The sequence below is a fragment of the Neocloeon triangulifer genome, unplaced genomic scaffold (genome assembly GCF_031216515.1).
Source record: "Neocloeon triangulifer isolate White Clay Creek 2 clone unplaced genomic scaffold, ASM3121651v1 ptg000011l, whole genome shotgun sequence".
Lineage (NCBI taxonomy): Eukaryota > Metazoa > Arthropoda > Insecta > Ephemeroptera > Baetidae > Neocloeon > Neocloeon triangulifer.
Window position 1 is genome coordinate 652096 of NW_026775553.1, and position 17543 is coordinate 669638.

At 36.7% G+C, this 17543-nt stretch overlaps 1 protein-coding gene across 9 annotated transcripts in view; it reads right to left on the reverse strand.

Moving 5' to 3' along the window:
- LOC132196263 (zinc finger protein rotund-like) overlaps positions 1-17543 on the reverse strand; it is a 128716-nt gene that overhangs the window by 77425 nt on the left and 33748 nt on the right. The window contains exon 1 of one of the 9 annotated variants that reach the window (XM_059618792.1): positions 13785-13863. The exons of 7 other annotated variants lie outside the window; for them this stretch is intronic. In XM_059618792.1, coding sequence (XP_059474775.1) covers positions 13785-13817 — 33 coding nt within the window. In that variant the 5' untranslated portion in view covers positions 13818-13863. Of the gene's footprint in view, positions 1-5188; positions 5207-13784; positions 13864-17543 lie in introns of those variants that run through there. One more of the 9 variants, XM_059618797.1, reaches the window with a different exon arrangement.

Sequence of the window (17543 nt, forward strand, 5' to 3'; positions counted from 1 at the left end):
AATTGCAGCAAATGATGCGGAGACGAGCAAACAAACTAGGCGCGCGATTTGTGCAAAAAATAACACGTCAGTTGTCAGTAATTAGCACAGGTTTTTAGTTCAAAGATCAGCCGATTGACAAATTTGTAATTATTGCAGGATCAAAATATCCATAAAAGCTCAAAATTATGGGAAAAATTCACTTAACAAATTATTGTTCAATTTCATATTTTTTCTCGACATTTTTTAATCATTAAATTGATTTTATTGTGAAAATTCCTATAGTTTGATGATTAAAATTGTATTTCCTGTTAAACATTTTCCAGGAGAGACGGAAAAGCGCCCACACACCAGCCATGCAGGTTTCGGGCTCAAGTGTCGCCTCTTCAATAAATATTTCGGCAAATGCGCGAAAATGTTTACGCGCGGCTGTGCTCGTTTCGCTCGCTCGCTCTGTGTTTATTTTGGTTCGGTCGAGAGAGGCGAGGATGCTGCAGAGAACACTTCCCAACTATATTCTTCCTTAAGCGATGCATTATTTATTTTTCCATCTCTGCCGCGTAATCCATTATCCAATGACAGAGCCATATTTACATTCGCAACATTACAGTTTCTGCTGTGAAAAAGTAACGCGGCATTGAATCATTTTTTGTTGACATCATCAAAAGTTTGATCAAAGGATTTTTGCGCAATTTTAGCACTTCATTTAGAGCGTAATGAAGAGTAATTATTGCAGAGTAACAAGCTCGTTTTTTGCACGGCGGGCGTTACAACAGTGATTATCGGCTTTGCATCTCTTGATAGTGCCGTGTTGTACACAAAACGCGATTTCATCAAATTTCAGAAATTTAAATTATTTCAATCTTATCTTTCAATTGCTCCCAAAGGAATCAAGATCTTTATTTTTAATTTAATTTTTAACTTTAAATAATTTTTTGTACTTGTATAATTAAATTTTAAATTTCCATCCGAGCTTGCATGAAAAGTTGAAATGAAAGAGGAAACTGTTGTGGCTGAGACTGTCAATTTCCACTGAAATTTTCAAATTTAATAATTGTAGCCCCCGAGTTGCGTTCGGAGCGCAACAAATTATATATTTTATATTTCACTGCCACGTATGTTCACTTGCATTATAATAGTGTCAGTGTAAATTGCCGGCGAAGGATACGAGATCTTGACGTTCGTATGGATTGAAAATATGTACGTACGCGCGATGTAATAAAAAGGCCTTCTATTATTACGTAATAATTGTCGGTTTGCTCTCTGCGGCCGCGCGAAATTGCGTCGAGTCATCAAGACTCGGGGAAAAAAAATCTATTGCGTACAGTAATTGAAAAAAAGGACGCGAATTTGATCGAGGAGCTCGGACTGACCGAGACGGAGAAGAGAATAAACATTTTGCGTCAAGGGCCCTTCCAAAGCAGTTTTCTTCAGCAAACGTCCTAAAAGTAACTTTACAATGTTATTTGAAGCCATCATGATTTCACAAGTACAAAAATTACTTTTCCATTCAATCATTTTATTTAAATATATTTTCCTTTCAATTCTGAAGAAGTCATGACTAATGGATTGATTAATTAATTTTCCAAATGGTGAGGAATTAACTTTTCGTCGCGACGCGTCCTTGCTTCCTTTTCGTGTGAGAATTCAGTGTAACAAATTGATGTTCTCTTTCAGTCTCGTCGCAGCAGCTAAAGGAGCGAGTTTAGATAAATAAGTGGTGTGTTGCACGCGTAATCTGTAGCAACATCCATCACCCCCGCCGCCGCCGGTCACATCTTCTCTCGAGAAAATGGAAATACAAATAGAGAAAGAGCGAAAGAGACGTCTCAGGATCCGGGGGATGTCTGCGTTTGCAGGGGTCCGTGGGTGAGAAATAGCGACGCAACTAACGATGCACGACGACAGATTTTGTGAGAATTCGGCAAGACAACCGAAACAAGCAGGAACTTCGGTTCAACTCGCTCGAGCCGACTCTCTTTTCATTCTCAAAAAATATCCTCTATTTTTAGAGTCTGAATCTGAAACTAAAATAAATTGATAACTTTCTGTTTTCCTTAATTTTCCAAGTTCTAATTAGTTTTTAATTTTTATAGACACTAAAAGATAAATTATTATAGGCCTTTAAAATTAATTTCTTAATGTTCATGTTTTTTCCATAATTTAAAGCGAAGTTTATCGGTAAAAGCCATTCATACAAATTCCTTAAAAGTTAAATCCTGAAACTCATTTTTTTACACTCTATTGCACTAATTAGAACAAGAAACGCACACAAACAATAACAACAAAATATATAATTAAAATTATGAATTATTGTCATTGTTTTAATATGCTTTAAAAAAATAATAAAACTGAACTTCTTTTTCCCAGCTTCTTAAAAATTTGACGATTTAAATAAAATAAATTTGATTATCGGAGTAAAATGCCAACTTTTAGTTTGCAATGAATAATGCAAACTTCTTGAGTTGGTGTTTTCAAGAAATTTCTACTCGATCGCCGTCTCTGCGGCCGTTCTCATAAAATACGCGCACACACATTAACGGTTAATGTGTTATAACAATATATCAAGAGATTATTGCCGCGGCAGAAAGCGGCGGCGCGACTTGGCTTCTCGCCAAAGCCCGAACATAACAGGTGCGATTTCCCTCGGTCCAGAGTCGCTCACTCGCGAATTTTGTTCATTTCCATTCGAACAATATTTAAAAGTTTAATATTGTAAAACAAATTCGGTTTATTTTCTGTTCAAAGGTCGGTCGGTGCGTGTGGTCTGGTTTGCCGATTGTGTCGCGTCTTAATAGGCGCACTTTGACGACAGGATTATCGCAACGCGTCTTTTGATCGCGCCAAAAATTGGATTAAAGGACAACTAAAGTGGTGAGACGCTAATTTTCTCTTCGACTCGGAAATGTCAAGCCAGTGGTGAAGTTTTAAGAGTCACAATTATAAAAAAATTTTGCTTTTTTAAATAAAAAGTGAAAAACAATTTAGATTTCACACAAAACAACATGATTAGAGCTCTGAGTAAAATTTTCAAAACCAATTTAGAAAACTTTGCAAAAACTGATTAGTAAGAAAAGGGTTTTTTCGCATGGTTGACAATAAATTACTTAATGAGCTGACTAGAAAGTGGTAAAGATGCAAATCAACCACTCAGGTTTTATTACTCTTTTTATATTTAATTTCAATAAAGTGATTCTCCATCTGACCTGCTTGTTTAAACGAAAAACTTTTTTCCTCCTAAGGTGCTGAACCTGTTCGCACAAAGTTAAAAATAAACGCCACTTACTTTGTCTCGTAAAAATTTAGGATCAACTAAATTAAATGAGGAAACTTGCAACTGGTGCGGCGGCTAATTTAAGCCTTTTGCTGCGACAAATGAAATAGTTCCGAGGCTAAAAATAAATTCAGGGCATTTTTCAGGTCAAGCATGTGGACCTGCAGGGTCTGAAGAGTGAGCGAGGAAGTAATCTTGGCGCGCGGCCTTTCAATCAGTGTCACGGAAATTAAAAATTTGCATGTACCGCGCGCGAATCGAATGTTGGGTTAGCGACCTTAATGCGTATTTAATTATACTCAGCGCTAATTTCACCTCGGCCAATTTCATTGCACACTCGCGCGGGCCGCCGCTCACTTGGCTACTCCTTTAATCAATCAGCATCAGCGCAGGTGCCCCGCGCGCCTTCCAAGTGACCTCAGAAGATGTCAATCTCGGCCGCGCGGCAATTTATTTTCTAGCTGTCCATACCGCATACGAGAGCTCACTTTCAAATTTATCTCAAAGAGTGCGAACAGTGAAAGCATGAATATGAGGCAACGCATTTTGAAAGGCTCCTGCGCGATCCACACACGCATCCACTCAATTAAATCGTGATTTGTTAATTTGACACTGTCCAACCAGATGACTAATCACTATTTTGCAAATGTGGAGTTGATCGAGAATTTTAAGAGGATGAAACCACCTCATGAAAGCAAATAATGATTATTTTTATTTACAGTAAATTTTTGAAGAAAGTCACATTAAAGGTAATATTGAAGAGGAATTTAATTATTATTCTTCATTTCTTTCAGAAAATAATGCACCTCTTGGAATTAAATTAATTGATTTTTCTGTTTAAAAATTTGAAAGTAAATATTTGCGAATTTAATTGTGGCGGCCGGAGATAAAAAGGGTTTACGAAAACTGCTGTCAAATTAATTTGAGTAAAGATTTTTAAGCTTTCTCGGCGCGAGATTCAAGCTTGTGAACCAAGGAATATTTTCCTAACTCAAGTTACTAAGTCAAAGGTCATTGACCCTGGGAAAAGGTCAAAACGTGAAGTTTTGTGACCCTTGAAAATAGGCAACGTGACAAAAAATCCAAGATATCCGTGTTATTTTGCATCAGATTAAAGATTTTTAATATTTTTGAAGAAGCTGCAGATTTAAAAATTCTAAATCGATTTTGAAATAACGTTAAAACAATTGAAAATTATCCTTTTTCATGGGTTTATAAATTATTATCAGTATTATTATTATTATTAATAAATTGAGACTTTTTCAGTCAATTTGAGTATAGATTTTATTATAATCTATTGAAAATTGGAGAATTCAGAGAGTAAAAATAAGTAGGATTTTTATATGTTAATTTTGAAACAACTAAATAAATAAATTGATCATCATTTTCAATTTTGCAGAAAAGTTGAAAACTCTTTTGTTGACTTTAGTTTATTATTATTATTAATTTATTTGTCATTAACTATTCTGGAATTTTCGCCGTTGAATTGATTTGAAGATAATTTTTAGTCAAATCGAGTTATTAGCACATGCGTGCGTTTTCACATCTTGCGCTTGATTAAACTTGCAAATTTTTCCGCTAATTCGTGCGAGTGCAAAGAAGTTCCACTTTTATTGTGGCAAAAGGCGGCAGGTGCCGCGACTATTATCGACACACTAGAGCGAAATATGAATAAATTAGGCCCTCGCAGGTGCTAATTAAGAAATCAATTTTCGCCTCATTGCCTCCATTAGTCTATAAAATTATCCGCCGGCCGAGTCCGCGCGTCCATTAAAATATATAAATTGAACTGGACCAAAAGAGAAGAAAAAGCACTCTCAAGACTGCCAATTATGATCTGATGAAAGGTGTAGATTAAAATTTGATTTGTAGCGACGAAACCGGTTTAAAAGATTCAAAGAAAATTACTCGATTCCACCCAAAATTCGTTCCTACCGTTTAGAAGTTGCCAAAATTATCCAAAGATCGTCTTACCTGAAACAATAAAATGACAAATTTATTTAAAAGAAAAATAATTATTTTGCTGCGAGACTTTAATGCTGGTGTTTTTGTGCATTTTGACCGTAACGCAAAATTTCGGTGTTTTCAAAAAATATCTCAACTGACAGATCAATAAATAAAATTTTCGGTGGCACGTGCGGCCCTGGCGGAGTGACGCGCTTAAAAAATGCATTCGTGAATGAAAATAAATGCACGACGTGTCCCAATTTTGCTTCCGTCTGTGATTTCGCATTTGATTCAAATCCAGATTCAAATATGAATGGAAAAGCTCTTCCGCGCAGATATCATTTTATTATCTCCGTACCTAAATTTTTAAACATTGTGCCAAGTTTAAAATAATTATCTTTCAAAATGCAACTGATGGAAAAAATTGAGTGCAGTATTCAAATAAGGATGGAATGAATAAGAAGATTAAGTAAAAAAAGGTGAGGAGACCAAGTCCTATATAAATTATTGTCATGTGGTACTTTTCCAAACTTAATACAGATCAAAATCAAGCAATCCTTTCCTTCAAAACTCCTTTTCTTCTCATTTTTTATCATCTATTTTAAGGAAAAACAATGTTTGATTGTTTTAAATTATTTTCCACTCTTGATAGATTTGATATGATAGTTTTTAATCTCTTTGGGTCAAGATAATTTCAAGGAGACACTTTGCAACTAAATAACCCTTTTAGATTTGATTTCGAAACTAATCAAACCAATGAATGAAAAAATAAAGTTCCGATTTATTTCCCTAAATAATTCCCTGGAAATTCAAAACTTCAAAAAGTACCTTATGTAATAATTCGCGTTCGCCCCTTTCAGCCAAAATTCGAAGAGCGATTTTGTTTGCGGAGACGCTGAGGTCTTGCGCTTCGCAACTCGATTCGTCGGAATCCAGCATGGTCGGCCAGAAATTGACACCAGCAATCGAGTCCAACAGATGCATAAGAACAGAAGCACAGAGACGGAAAAAAGCAAATATTCTGCACAGCGAGCCAGACCGCAGCAGCCAAAGTGCAACTCGGATCGAGCCTTGCGTCCGTCGCGTGATAGAAAATCTCAACTCCGGATGTGACAAACCATTCAGCGATACAGAATGTGAAATGCGACGCGCTTTTTATTGGGCCCCAGGGGTCCACGTGTCCCAAATGTGTATTTATTTCCATCAAAATCAGTCCGATCATTTGTTATTCTCAAAGAAAGGGTTCGTTGTGGGCTTTTTTTATTTCGGTCGGCGCGCGTTCAAAATAATTAATTCCTGTTTACCCCGGCCTGGGTATTTGGCAAGTTGGCTGCTTCATACCTGCCCACAAATATCTCCTCGCGCTACCCACTCGATTTTTTTCGCACTTGGCGTGCGAGTGCAAAAAATAAAAAAAAAATAAAATGCGAGAGCTCAAAAACAGGTCCGAGCAGGGGATTAGAATAGTCTCGCGAACCTCTGCCTTAAATTCGGCCGCAAGTTTCGCGCGAGCCGAGAGAGAGACGCGATAAGGCCCATTTGTCATCGAACGTGACACCTTATAAAGATGGATCATTCACCTAAATTTCAATGTTCATCTTAAAAACCTTTTCCAATATAAAAGAAAAATTAAAAAATTTAATGATTTACCTAAAATTTAGGGCCAAAAGGTTGATTTATGCTAGAAAAAAGCTCTTATTTCAAAGTTAAATTTGATTATTTGCAATAAAATTTAATAATGTTCTAAATTTCAATAACATTAATTTTGAAAAAAGAAATTTAATGTAATTATTATTCTTATTAATTTCTTAAAATGGGAAAAGATTTAAAAAACTTCTTCTTGTCCGAATAAATTATGGGCTGCCTGCACCGCAATGCAGAGTAACAATTAAAGCTCTGCAACTTATAATCAATTTTTAAGCGCACTTAACATTCGCGCCAACTTCAATTGCAAGAGCTAATCGCTGATTATTTCATGGCAGTTTTGTTGGCGGCAAGGCGGTGATTAAATTGATATTGGACCGTAATTTACTCTTGCTCGGTGCTTTTGCGTGCAGCGATCTCGGGCGTCACGCGAGCTTCCATTCTTGCCAACCTGCACCCCGCGCCTCATTAAATTACAGCAAAGACTAGTTTTCCTGACTCTAGACGCGCCCCTCCGGCTCCCGTCTCCGGAATATATTAATTTTTAATTTCTAAGATTGATCTCGGCGCTGCCGGCGATTCAATGTTCATTCGAATTCATACTTTTCCTGTGAAATTTGGCGGAAAGTTGGCCGCACGTGCCAAATTTCGAGCGCACGCAACCGAGTTGAATTTCCTTCCGAAGGTCAAAATAAAAAAATATATTTCACCGCTCCACGTGCGCGCTTTACCGTTTGCATTGTTCCAACTTGTCCGAGGGCGAAACGCTGTTTTTCTCGAGAAGTCGACGAGATTTTCAAATAAAACCATAAAAGTGTCCCGTTATTGGTCCACAAGTGACGAGGGTTGTTACGACAATAAAAGCAGCGAGCGCAGCATCCCCCTCGCTAGTCACGCTTTTTATGGCGCAATATGAAATAATATTGCTTTACTGCGCCACGTCTTAATCCTTTCTTTGGCCCCTGTTTCTCTCTTTCTTTCTCGACTAAGAAATAAGGGTCGCCGTTGTTGATCAAAAATTCATTTGTACGAAAAATGGTTTCAGCATTTAAGAGAAGAAATTCACATATTATCAGAAATAATTTTATCACAAATTTTGTTTCCTTGGCAAAAAAATGTCTTCTATTGAAGTGTAATCTGATCAAATTTGATAATTATTATATTTTTTTTAGCTTCATTTCCTGAAAAAAGTCCTAAATGGCATAATAAAATCAAGTTTTTACTTCAAATAGGAGCTAATTTTTGGCGATTATTGGGAAAAAAAGAAATTTAAATCACCACTGTTGTACCGACTTAAATTTCCTGCACGTGAATTGCTATCAGATACAGTTGCGAAAAAATGAAGATTGCTGTTGTCACAAGAGTTTTTGGGACAAACGAAAAAAATCAGTTGATATTTGAGTTTAGGATCAATGAGGGTTTTCTAAGGGGATGCTTGTTCGGAATGAGAGTAAATAAACAAATATTTTTGTGTGTGCGGGGCCAATTTGCTTTTCAGTGGAGGATAAAAGAGTCGCTGGCTGACCATATCGACAAACGTGCGCTCGCGTTCACAAAAAGCAGTCGGTGGTGCTCCTTTTACAGACTCTCTCTCTCATAAAAGCATTGTTGATAGCAGACGTGACAAGCTTGAGTCTCAAACATTTCTTGTCGGCCAAAATCAAAAGGTTTTGTATAAATTTTCATGACGGCGCTGCTTCTGAAGTGACTTTCCAGTTTGCCAACAGAGCAAACTTGATTTTGACGGCCTGCTGATGAGGCCAAGCTAGATTTCCTTCTTTTTTTCTCTCTTATTTGGCTATCTTGCCCACGTGAGAGGGTGTGCAACGGAATACCAATTCGTCTCATTTCGAAAAAAATAGCCAAAATATTTTCTTCTTTCTACATCCTTGTATCGGAATAATTATGTAAGAAAATATTTAAAAAAAAAGTTCAATATTCAACTAATTATTGAAGACCGACGTCGGCAATTTATATTTGTTCTTCAGTCTTAAAGATCAAAATTCCGAATTGTTGTTTCACAAGTTGCAAGAAAACATTAATCGGCTTTTTCACACAAAAACTTCATCTTTTGGTCATTGTTGGCGCTGCGATCGCACAGCGCCGTGACAATATCAGCGATCTCAGCGCCACCAGTGACCAAAAGCTGAAGTTTTTAGTAAAAAAACCGATTGATGGTTTCTTGCATCGTCTTTTAGTAAGTTGAAATTTTGCAATCTTTCTGACTAAAGAACAACAAAAATTAGCCAGGTCGGTTTTTAATAATTTCCAACTTGTGAAATATGGAGTAACAAAGTAAACTAAAAACTGTTCTATTAATTTATCTACCTTTTTTAGGGAAAAACTTTTCCACAAAGAATAGCTCGTCCATCATTCATCAAGTTTCCACTTTTCCAAGCTATTTTCACAGCAGAAAAACGGACTGGAAATTGTACACGTGCGATAAATGTGGAAAAAACCCACTCAGAAAATCAGCAACCTTCGCTACTCTAAAAATAACCGCTGGTTCATCATTGAAAGAGAAAAACTATCGTCGTCCTTCGAATGCAACGCAGATGACGAAAGGGCTAAATTTGTCCTGAAACGGCGGTTCATGCAGGGTCGGTGGAAGCCGGAGGAAGCGGCAAAACATCCGTTTTTCACCACGTCCATGGATAATTCAGAAATAATTTTGCCTCCAGTGCGCAAAAATTTCCAACTGAGCATCAAGGACGCACGTGTTGGAATAGAAAAAACGCATGTTTTTCCGTCTGGGTGCAAAATGAACAGAGTGGAAAAACAGACACCAAAACGACGTGCTATTCGTCATGTTCAACATGAAAACATAATAATGTTGAATCATGAAATGTTTTCTTCATTAAAATACAAACATATTTTTAAATTGTAAATGTTTTTCTGATATATTAAAATTTAGTGTTAATTTTGACTTGATATCTAAATTTGCAATTAGTGTTTGCTTTATTAAATTATATAATTCAGTAGCCTTTCTGTTTTGGTGACAGCTTAATTCATGCTCTTGTAAAAGTTAGAAAATTCATACAAAAGCAGTAAAGTAACTTTTGGCAAAATCTATTCTCAAAGCAATATGAAATAATAACAGATTTCACAGATGAAAATAGAGGTAGAGGTTATTTTATCGGTCCGCCCGGGTCCGCCAACACTTTTCACAAAATCATGAAGATAAAAAATGATATCTAGAATTTCGATTAAATAAAAACAAAGCGATTTGATCAAATAATGGCATAGAAATCGTCTCAAGGTATTTCTTAGAATTTAAAATTGTTATCAAAGTTCCGATTAAGAAACCAATTTCGCTTCACAGAATTTCTAAAAAGGTGACATTATAAATCATGGAAATGCGCACGCTCGAGTTAAGTTTAAGATATTTAAATATAAAAATTAAAAAAAAAACACCTCCCAAAATTCAACATCTTTCTTAATCAGACTGATACAGAGACTTTTGGAAATCCCTGGCGAATTTTTTATCGATCACGCTTTTGAGGCAAAGTCCACAAGAGGAAGAAGGAGTAATTTAATATCTCGCAATCAATAAACACGGCGTGTGTGAGAAAAATATGCGCAATAACGAAAAATTGAGTTATGGATGGACTCGGAAACCGCACAACACACAGTTGCAATTTGACATTTTCACATACGTACGTGCAGCAATCATTTCAATAAAATTATACAAGTCTGAACCGCAGCGCCCGAGTTTTTTTATGCACAGAGAAAATGAGGAATGAATGGGTTTGCTTTTTGCCGGTTGCGTCACGCATGACTTGAGAGTGTGGCCTGCAAAGTGCATTATTTCTTTCTGTTGAAGCCAATAATTTGCTCTCAGTCTAACGCCGTGTTTTGTCAACCTTGCCATTGTTTACTTTTTTGTCGGCCAACACACTCAGCAACACAACAAACACACTCTGCGCTGAGGTGAATGAATGAATTAAGCGGCCGAGGCTAAATTAAAGCTTAAGAACACAAAAGAATAAGAAAAGCGGCGGCGCGGCCGGTGCGGTCGCGCCAAAAAACTTATCTCGTTACGAACCGACCGAATGCTGCGTGTTTTTGTTGCCCGACACGTCTATTTCTCTATAATTTCAGCCCCAGCCACAAAGGCCTCGTGGTAGGCGCGCAGAGCGACTTTGCGCGGCACTGCCGCGAAGCTTCACGAGTGACGTAACTGGGGAAGGAAAACCCATGCCGCTCCCAGCTGCTCCCATCTAAATGCATTGTTTTGCACTCTTTGCCGCGTTTTCCGGTCAAATATTGTCGATTCAAGGCGGTTTTGAACATAATCTGCAGGTGTCAGACTAGTTCGGAACCTAGGGAAGCTTTGGCAACGAAGAAAAAGCATCTCAAATCAGCTGGAAGCACGAAAAGCCACGAAAATTCGGCCAATATCTCCGTGACGGCGAAGTTGCGGCTCAAAAAAGCAGCGGAAAACTCGGATTTTTTACGTTTTGTGAGTCGATATGTGCTTCAGTGCCGGGATGTCAACAAATTAAGTCGTTTCTGATCATATTTGTGCATGTCCGATTGTTTTTTGTGAGAGAAAAGCGGAAACGAGTTTAGCAACCGGACAAGTTGTCCCACGGAATTAACCAATATCTCGCTCTGATTCAATGTTTTAGAATTTTGGCGATTGAAAAGTTTATATTTATAGAATAATTAAAGCATGAGGAAAATCGCTGTGTTATTTATTTTTTAATCCGAGCAGCCGTTGTCTCGCTATGAGCATAATTACGCGGCGGCCACTGCTTTGTTGCTTCGCTCGGCTCTCTCTCGCTCGAGTCGCCCGACTGCTGCACTCGCGGGTGGAGAGCGGCGCGCTCGATTAATTAGACGTTTGCGCGAATTTTTTATTTTATTAGTAAGCGTTGAGATAAATCGTTCAAATTTTCAGCATTGGTAGCAAACTAACTGAATTAATTTTTTATTTTTTATTCTTAAAAAAATATTTATCTGGAACAAAGTTATTAATGTTTCCGCGAGAATTTTGTTCTTTTAATTTTTAAATTAGACAAAAAATTTTAAAAGTACAAACCCTAACAGAAAATTGTAGCTAATTAAATTCTCTACAATTTACTTTGCATTCGTTTTGTTGTCAAAATTTTTTTAATTTACCAACGGGATGACCAAAGTCAAAACATTACTTTTTCTCATTGAAATAAATTTTTTAGATTTTTTCTGAGATAGCCAATCGATTGGAAATTTAATTTTGATTTAAGAACTAAAATTTCATCACAATATGTTGAGCCGTTTAGAAATCACAAAGTACTAACTGATGCTCCCTAAAACTGCCGTCGAGGCTGATTAGCAGGTTTTAGTTCAGACGCTCTTATTTCTAAACGGCTCAACATATTGTGATGAAATTTTAGTTCTTAGATCAAAATTAAATTTCCAATCGATTGGCTATCTCAGAAAAAATCTAAAAAATTTATTTCAATGAGAAAAAGTAATGTTTTGACTTTGGTCATCCCGTTGGTAAATTAAAAAAATTTTGACAACAAAACGAATGCAAAGTAAATTGTAGAGAATTTAATTAGCTACAATTTTCTGTTAGGGTTTGTACTTTTAAAATTTTTTGTCTAATTTAAAAATTAAAAGAACAAAATTCTCGCGGAAACATTAATAACTTTGTTCCAGATAAATATTTTTTTAAGAATAAAAAATAAAAAATTAATTCAGTTAGTTTGCTACCAATGCTGAAAATTTGAACGATTTATCTCAACGCTTACTAATAAAATAAAAAATTCGCGCAAACGTCTAATTAATCGAGCGCGCCGCTCTCCACCCGCGAGTGCAGCAGTCGGGCGACTCGAGCGAGAGAGAGCCGAGCGAAGCAACAAAGCAGTGGCCGCCGCGTAATTATGCTCATAGCGAGACAACGGCTGCTCGGATTAAAAAATAAATAACACAGCGATTTTCCTCATGCTTTAATTATTCTATAAATATAAACTTTTCAGTCGCCAAAATTCTAAAACATTGAATCAGAGCGAGATATTGGTTAATTCCGTGGGACAACTTGTCCGGTTGCTAAACTCGTTTCCGCTTTTCTCTCACAAAAAACAATCGGACATGCACAAATATGATCAGAAACGACTTAATTTGTTGACATCCCGGCACTGAAGCACATATCGACTCACAAAACGTAAAAAATCCGAGTTTTCCGCTGCTTTTTTGAGCCGCAACTTCGCCGTCACGGAGATATTGGCCGAATTTTCGTGGCTTTTCGTGCTTCCAGCTGATTTGAGATGCTTTTTCTTCGTTGCCAAAGCTTCCCTAGGTTCCGAACTAGTCTGACACCTGCAGATTATGTTCAAAACCGCCTTGAATCGACAATATTTGACCGGAAAACGCGGCAAAGAGTGCAAAACAATGCATTTAGATGGGAGCAGCTGGGAGCGGCATGGGTTTTCCTTCCCCAGTTACGTCACTGGGAAAGCAACAGCAGCGCCAGCAAAACTCGCTCTCCCCCACCACGTCTCCTGCTCATGCGTGGCTGGGTCTGTATAATTTCATTCACCGCGCGCATCCATTGTGAAATTTCTTTTCCCGCTGCATCACTCCTTGTTATACATTTTGCTCTGCTCGGACCAAATCAAAACGCCTAAGCCAGTCGAATGAATCGCATGAAAAGGACACCTCGATTCAATGGAAAACGTTTTGTTTTCACTCCACTTGCATAAAAAGTAAAAATTTGAATAGAATTTCCTTTCATTTTCATCAAAACTCCTTGAATTGCCTCAGGTTCATTTAATTAAAGACTTCCAATTGATCAAGATGAGATTTAAAAAGAATTTAAAGTTTTTTGGACATCTGTGAATATTTTGTTTGGAAAATTATATGATGTTTGAGCATTTTCCAAGTGAGACTTGGTGAGTAAAATTAATTTTATTTACTCTGAAATGAGAATTAATTTGAAAATCAATGTTCCCACCTTGAAATAATCCTCTAGAGATTTGAGTCTCATGTGTTGCTGGCGTGAAAAAGATGGGCAAAATCCATGTTGACAAATTCGCGATCTGCGACAAACTGATCTGGCTCATTTTAAAACACCGGGTTATTCTGAAAGGGAACTTTGACACACATACTTGAGCGCAGGCGAGATAACCTTTGTCGAAAGTGGTCAGTCAGAGGTCGCGCGCGGGTTGATTTAGGATGTGCAGGCCGCGTGTGTGCGAAGGTCCAAAACGCATCACTCGTTTACCACGCGCTCGGTGACCGGTCACTATTTTTCCATCAAATCTCCTCGACGAGTTCAAAAATTAACAGTTTTTTGTTGCCACCGACTAAAGAAAACTCTGTGCAAACAAAAAAGTTTACAGCTTTGGCAAACGACTCATTTTTTGCATTCGACGGAAAAAAGCGTGGCCTTTGAAATATAAAAAAAGCTTTGAAACAGGCACGAGTCTCTTGTTATGAACAGTGACTTTTTTTCAATGAGGATTTAATGATCTTTGCAGTGGTTTTTTTCTGCAAAAAGGAGGATTATTAAATTTTATACTGTTTCTAAATTGAAATAATTTACTTGAAATTGCAATTGAATACTTTTGAATATTTGTCGCAGAGCTTGAAATCTCATTATTGACATTTTCATAAAATTTACAAAAATTTATGAACCATAACATAAAATGTGAAGTAGATTTGCTTCTAGAATGGTTTGAATATTTGCTCATCGCTTCTGCGAGCACAAAGCTGAAAATTAAATAAATTAAAAGCGCAATAATTTTGGGAAATCATTTCATTGCAGCGCATTTGCGGGCAGCCGTGGCCATATTTCAGTGACGCTAGAAGTCCTTTTGTCACAATTTCCGGGTCATAAAATCTAAAGGGTGCGCTTTTGGTAGCCCCGTTACTTTTCTTGGCCGGCGCAACCCCTTCTTTTATGCATGCACCCCCTGCCTGCCTGCGTGTGTGTTTGTCTCATAATTCAAACTCACCCTTTTGCTCGCCTTTTGTTTAAGCGGGCAGAAAAAATATACGACGCGCAGGCAAGAATTATTGCTCGCAGGATTCCGAGTTATCATCGAAGAAAAAAAACGTGCTGCTGATTCATTTCCAATTAATTACAAAACGCGTCGATAATTAAATAAGATTGCAAAATACGCCCAACATGCTTTTGTTTTTGCCAACGATTACTTGGCACATTTGCACTGGCTCGTTATTATAAACTTGTTCAAATATGATTTCAATCAATTGGTAATTAATTTGGAACACTAACCAGGTCCCTTTCATGTGAGAGCTGCAAAAAATATTGATTAAGAGAGAAATCAGGTGCTTAATTTCTTTTATTTTTTTTTAATAATTTCAAAATTTGTAAAGCACGATTTAAATTAAATTAATAGATAAATAATTAAATTTATATTTAAGATTAAAACTTGAGTTATAAACAATCTATTCTGTTGAAGAAGGCCAAAAATTTAAGGTGTGAAAGAAATAAAAATTAGAAAAAATGAAAAAAAGTCCAGCGAATTTCTTGGCGTTTCAAATCTTGTGAGATTTATGAAGTGCGATTTCATCTGCTGGGTTTTTGCAAATATTCGCGGCGGCACATTTGAGCAGCGCGCGGCACAAAGCAAAAATTTATTTGAGATTATCGCCGCGCGCATAAGAACATCGGGCGCGCGTTTCTTTTTCGAGCTTTTATATATAGAGCCGGTGTCGCGCCGCCGTCTGCTATTTAATCTCTCGTTCGTTCGTTCTTTCGCTCGCTCGCTCGCTTTTCTTTTAAGCTCCAAAACCTCGCATGTGCTCATTATTAATGCTCACGAAATGAAAACGCACGTCGCGTCTGCTTGCGAAATTCTTAGCAACTTTGTGCGCTTCTTTTTCACGCCGCCATCTAATTGAGTAAATAAACCTCGAGAAGTAATTCATTCGTTCCTCCTAAAACAAGTGCGCAGAAATAATTTCATTCTTAATTTAGATCAATTAAATTTCTTTTACTTGAAAAATATTTTCAATTTTATTAGAAATAAATGTTCAAATTTCAGTAAATTAGAATAAATTATTCCAAGCCTGAAAAATTAACAAAATTTTCAAATAATTTGAAAGGTTTCCAGCGGTTGAGAAATGATGGTCCGACTTGGAATCCGCCTCCGCGCACGCTCAAAGGCAAACACAAAATATTTTGTAAAATGAGAAATTGCGCGTCGCAGGTAATTCGCGGCCAAAATTCAAGAGTTATTTACTGACCTACGAGCATCATAAATATGCAGCAAAAATATTTTTAGCCTTTGAAAAAGTGTCTTTGGGTTTTTTGCGGCGCGTCTAGCGGGCCGTCTGCCAGTTTGGCAGCGCGCTGAAAAAAATCATTCAGCGTCTTCTTAGAAATGAATTTAGGGCCGCATGAATTTCTGAATGAGCAATTTTTTATTTTTAATTAAACAATCTGCAGCTGGCATCGTAAATCGACGGTGGAATTAAATCTCGGCTCACAAAGCCTGAATGGTTACATTTTTAATAATTAAAATATTTTATTCGTGCAGTGCAAAGTTCGGCTGTTCCATTCACAAAGGGGCGCCGGCGACCCGAGCACCGAGACACGCAACAAAGGCAACCCGCGTTGGCCGATAGAGGCAGCACTGCATAGGCAACCACCACAAAAAAGTTAATAGAACGACAATCAAATAATGCAAATCACATTTTTTTTTCTATTTTTTCTTTCATTCATTATAAATCATGTTATAAAATTAATAAATTTCTTTTCGATTTTGAAGATTGTTAAATTATTGTGACTTAAAATTTAACCTTTCAGTGAATGAAAAATTGTAAAAATTTATTTATGACGGTAAAATATTTGAGATTTGTTTTTATTTTCAAATAATTGCATTTCCAAAATTGAGATTTTTAAGATATTCTTACAATATTAGTGAAAATATTCAGATCACACTTGCTATTTATTTTTGATTATTTTTATATTCTCTAACTTTGTGATTATTCAAAAATTATTTTGTTATTTTTCCAAATTGATTTGCACGTACGCCTGGTCTTATCAACACTCGACGCGAATTAAAATGATTAAAATCTCCTTTTGATCGAGGTCGCTGCATTTAACGCGCAATTTCTCCTCCACTTCAATTTCGACGTTATTTTTAAGGGGAGGTTGCGCACCCCGTGCAACTTATGCACCACTCACGACGTCCGTGCCGCGTTGGTTGCCTGAAAGTTAAAAAAAATTATGTGTCGCATATGAGAAAAGACGCGGATGAATTTCTTTTGATCTTTGCACTGACTCAGCCGCTGCAGCATTTAAGGTCAAAAGCGACGAAAATAAAGAAGATTTTTAAGCCGCGGTGACTCATTTCGCCTCTCAATTTGATGAAATGACAGTGAAGGGCATCAGAATACACCAAAGTCTGCTGTTTCGGTCAAATCATGCAATATAAAAAACTATGATGAAAAGCCTTCAAAAAGGAAATGATTAAAAAAGTAGAAATGATTAGGATTTTCTTTTTTTAATTTTCATTCATTCAAACAAATTAATTTTGAATAACATAATTTACAAGAATCTCATAATATCTTTAGTAAAATTTTAACTTCTCAACGTTTCCCATGAATTCAACATTTTTTATTTCGACTAACCCCATTGACTTTACTTTTCTTAATCTTAATTAAAATGGTTTGAACGTAATTTGGTGAAATTTTTATCAATATTTTCTAAGGAAAAAAACAATTTTTGAAAATTAAAAAAGAT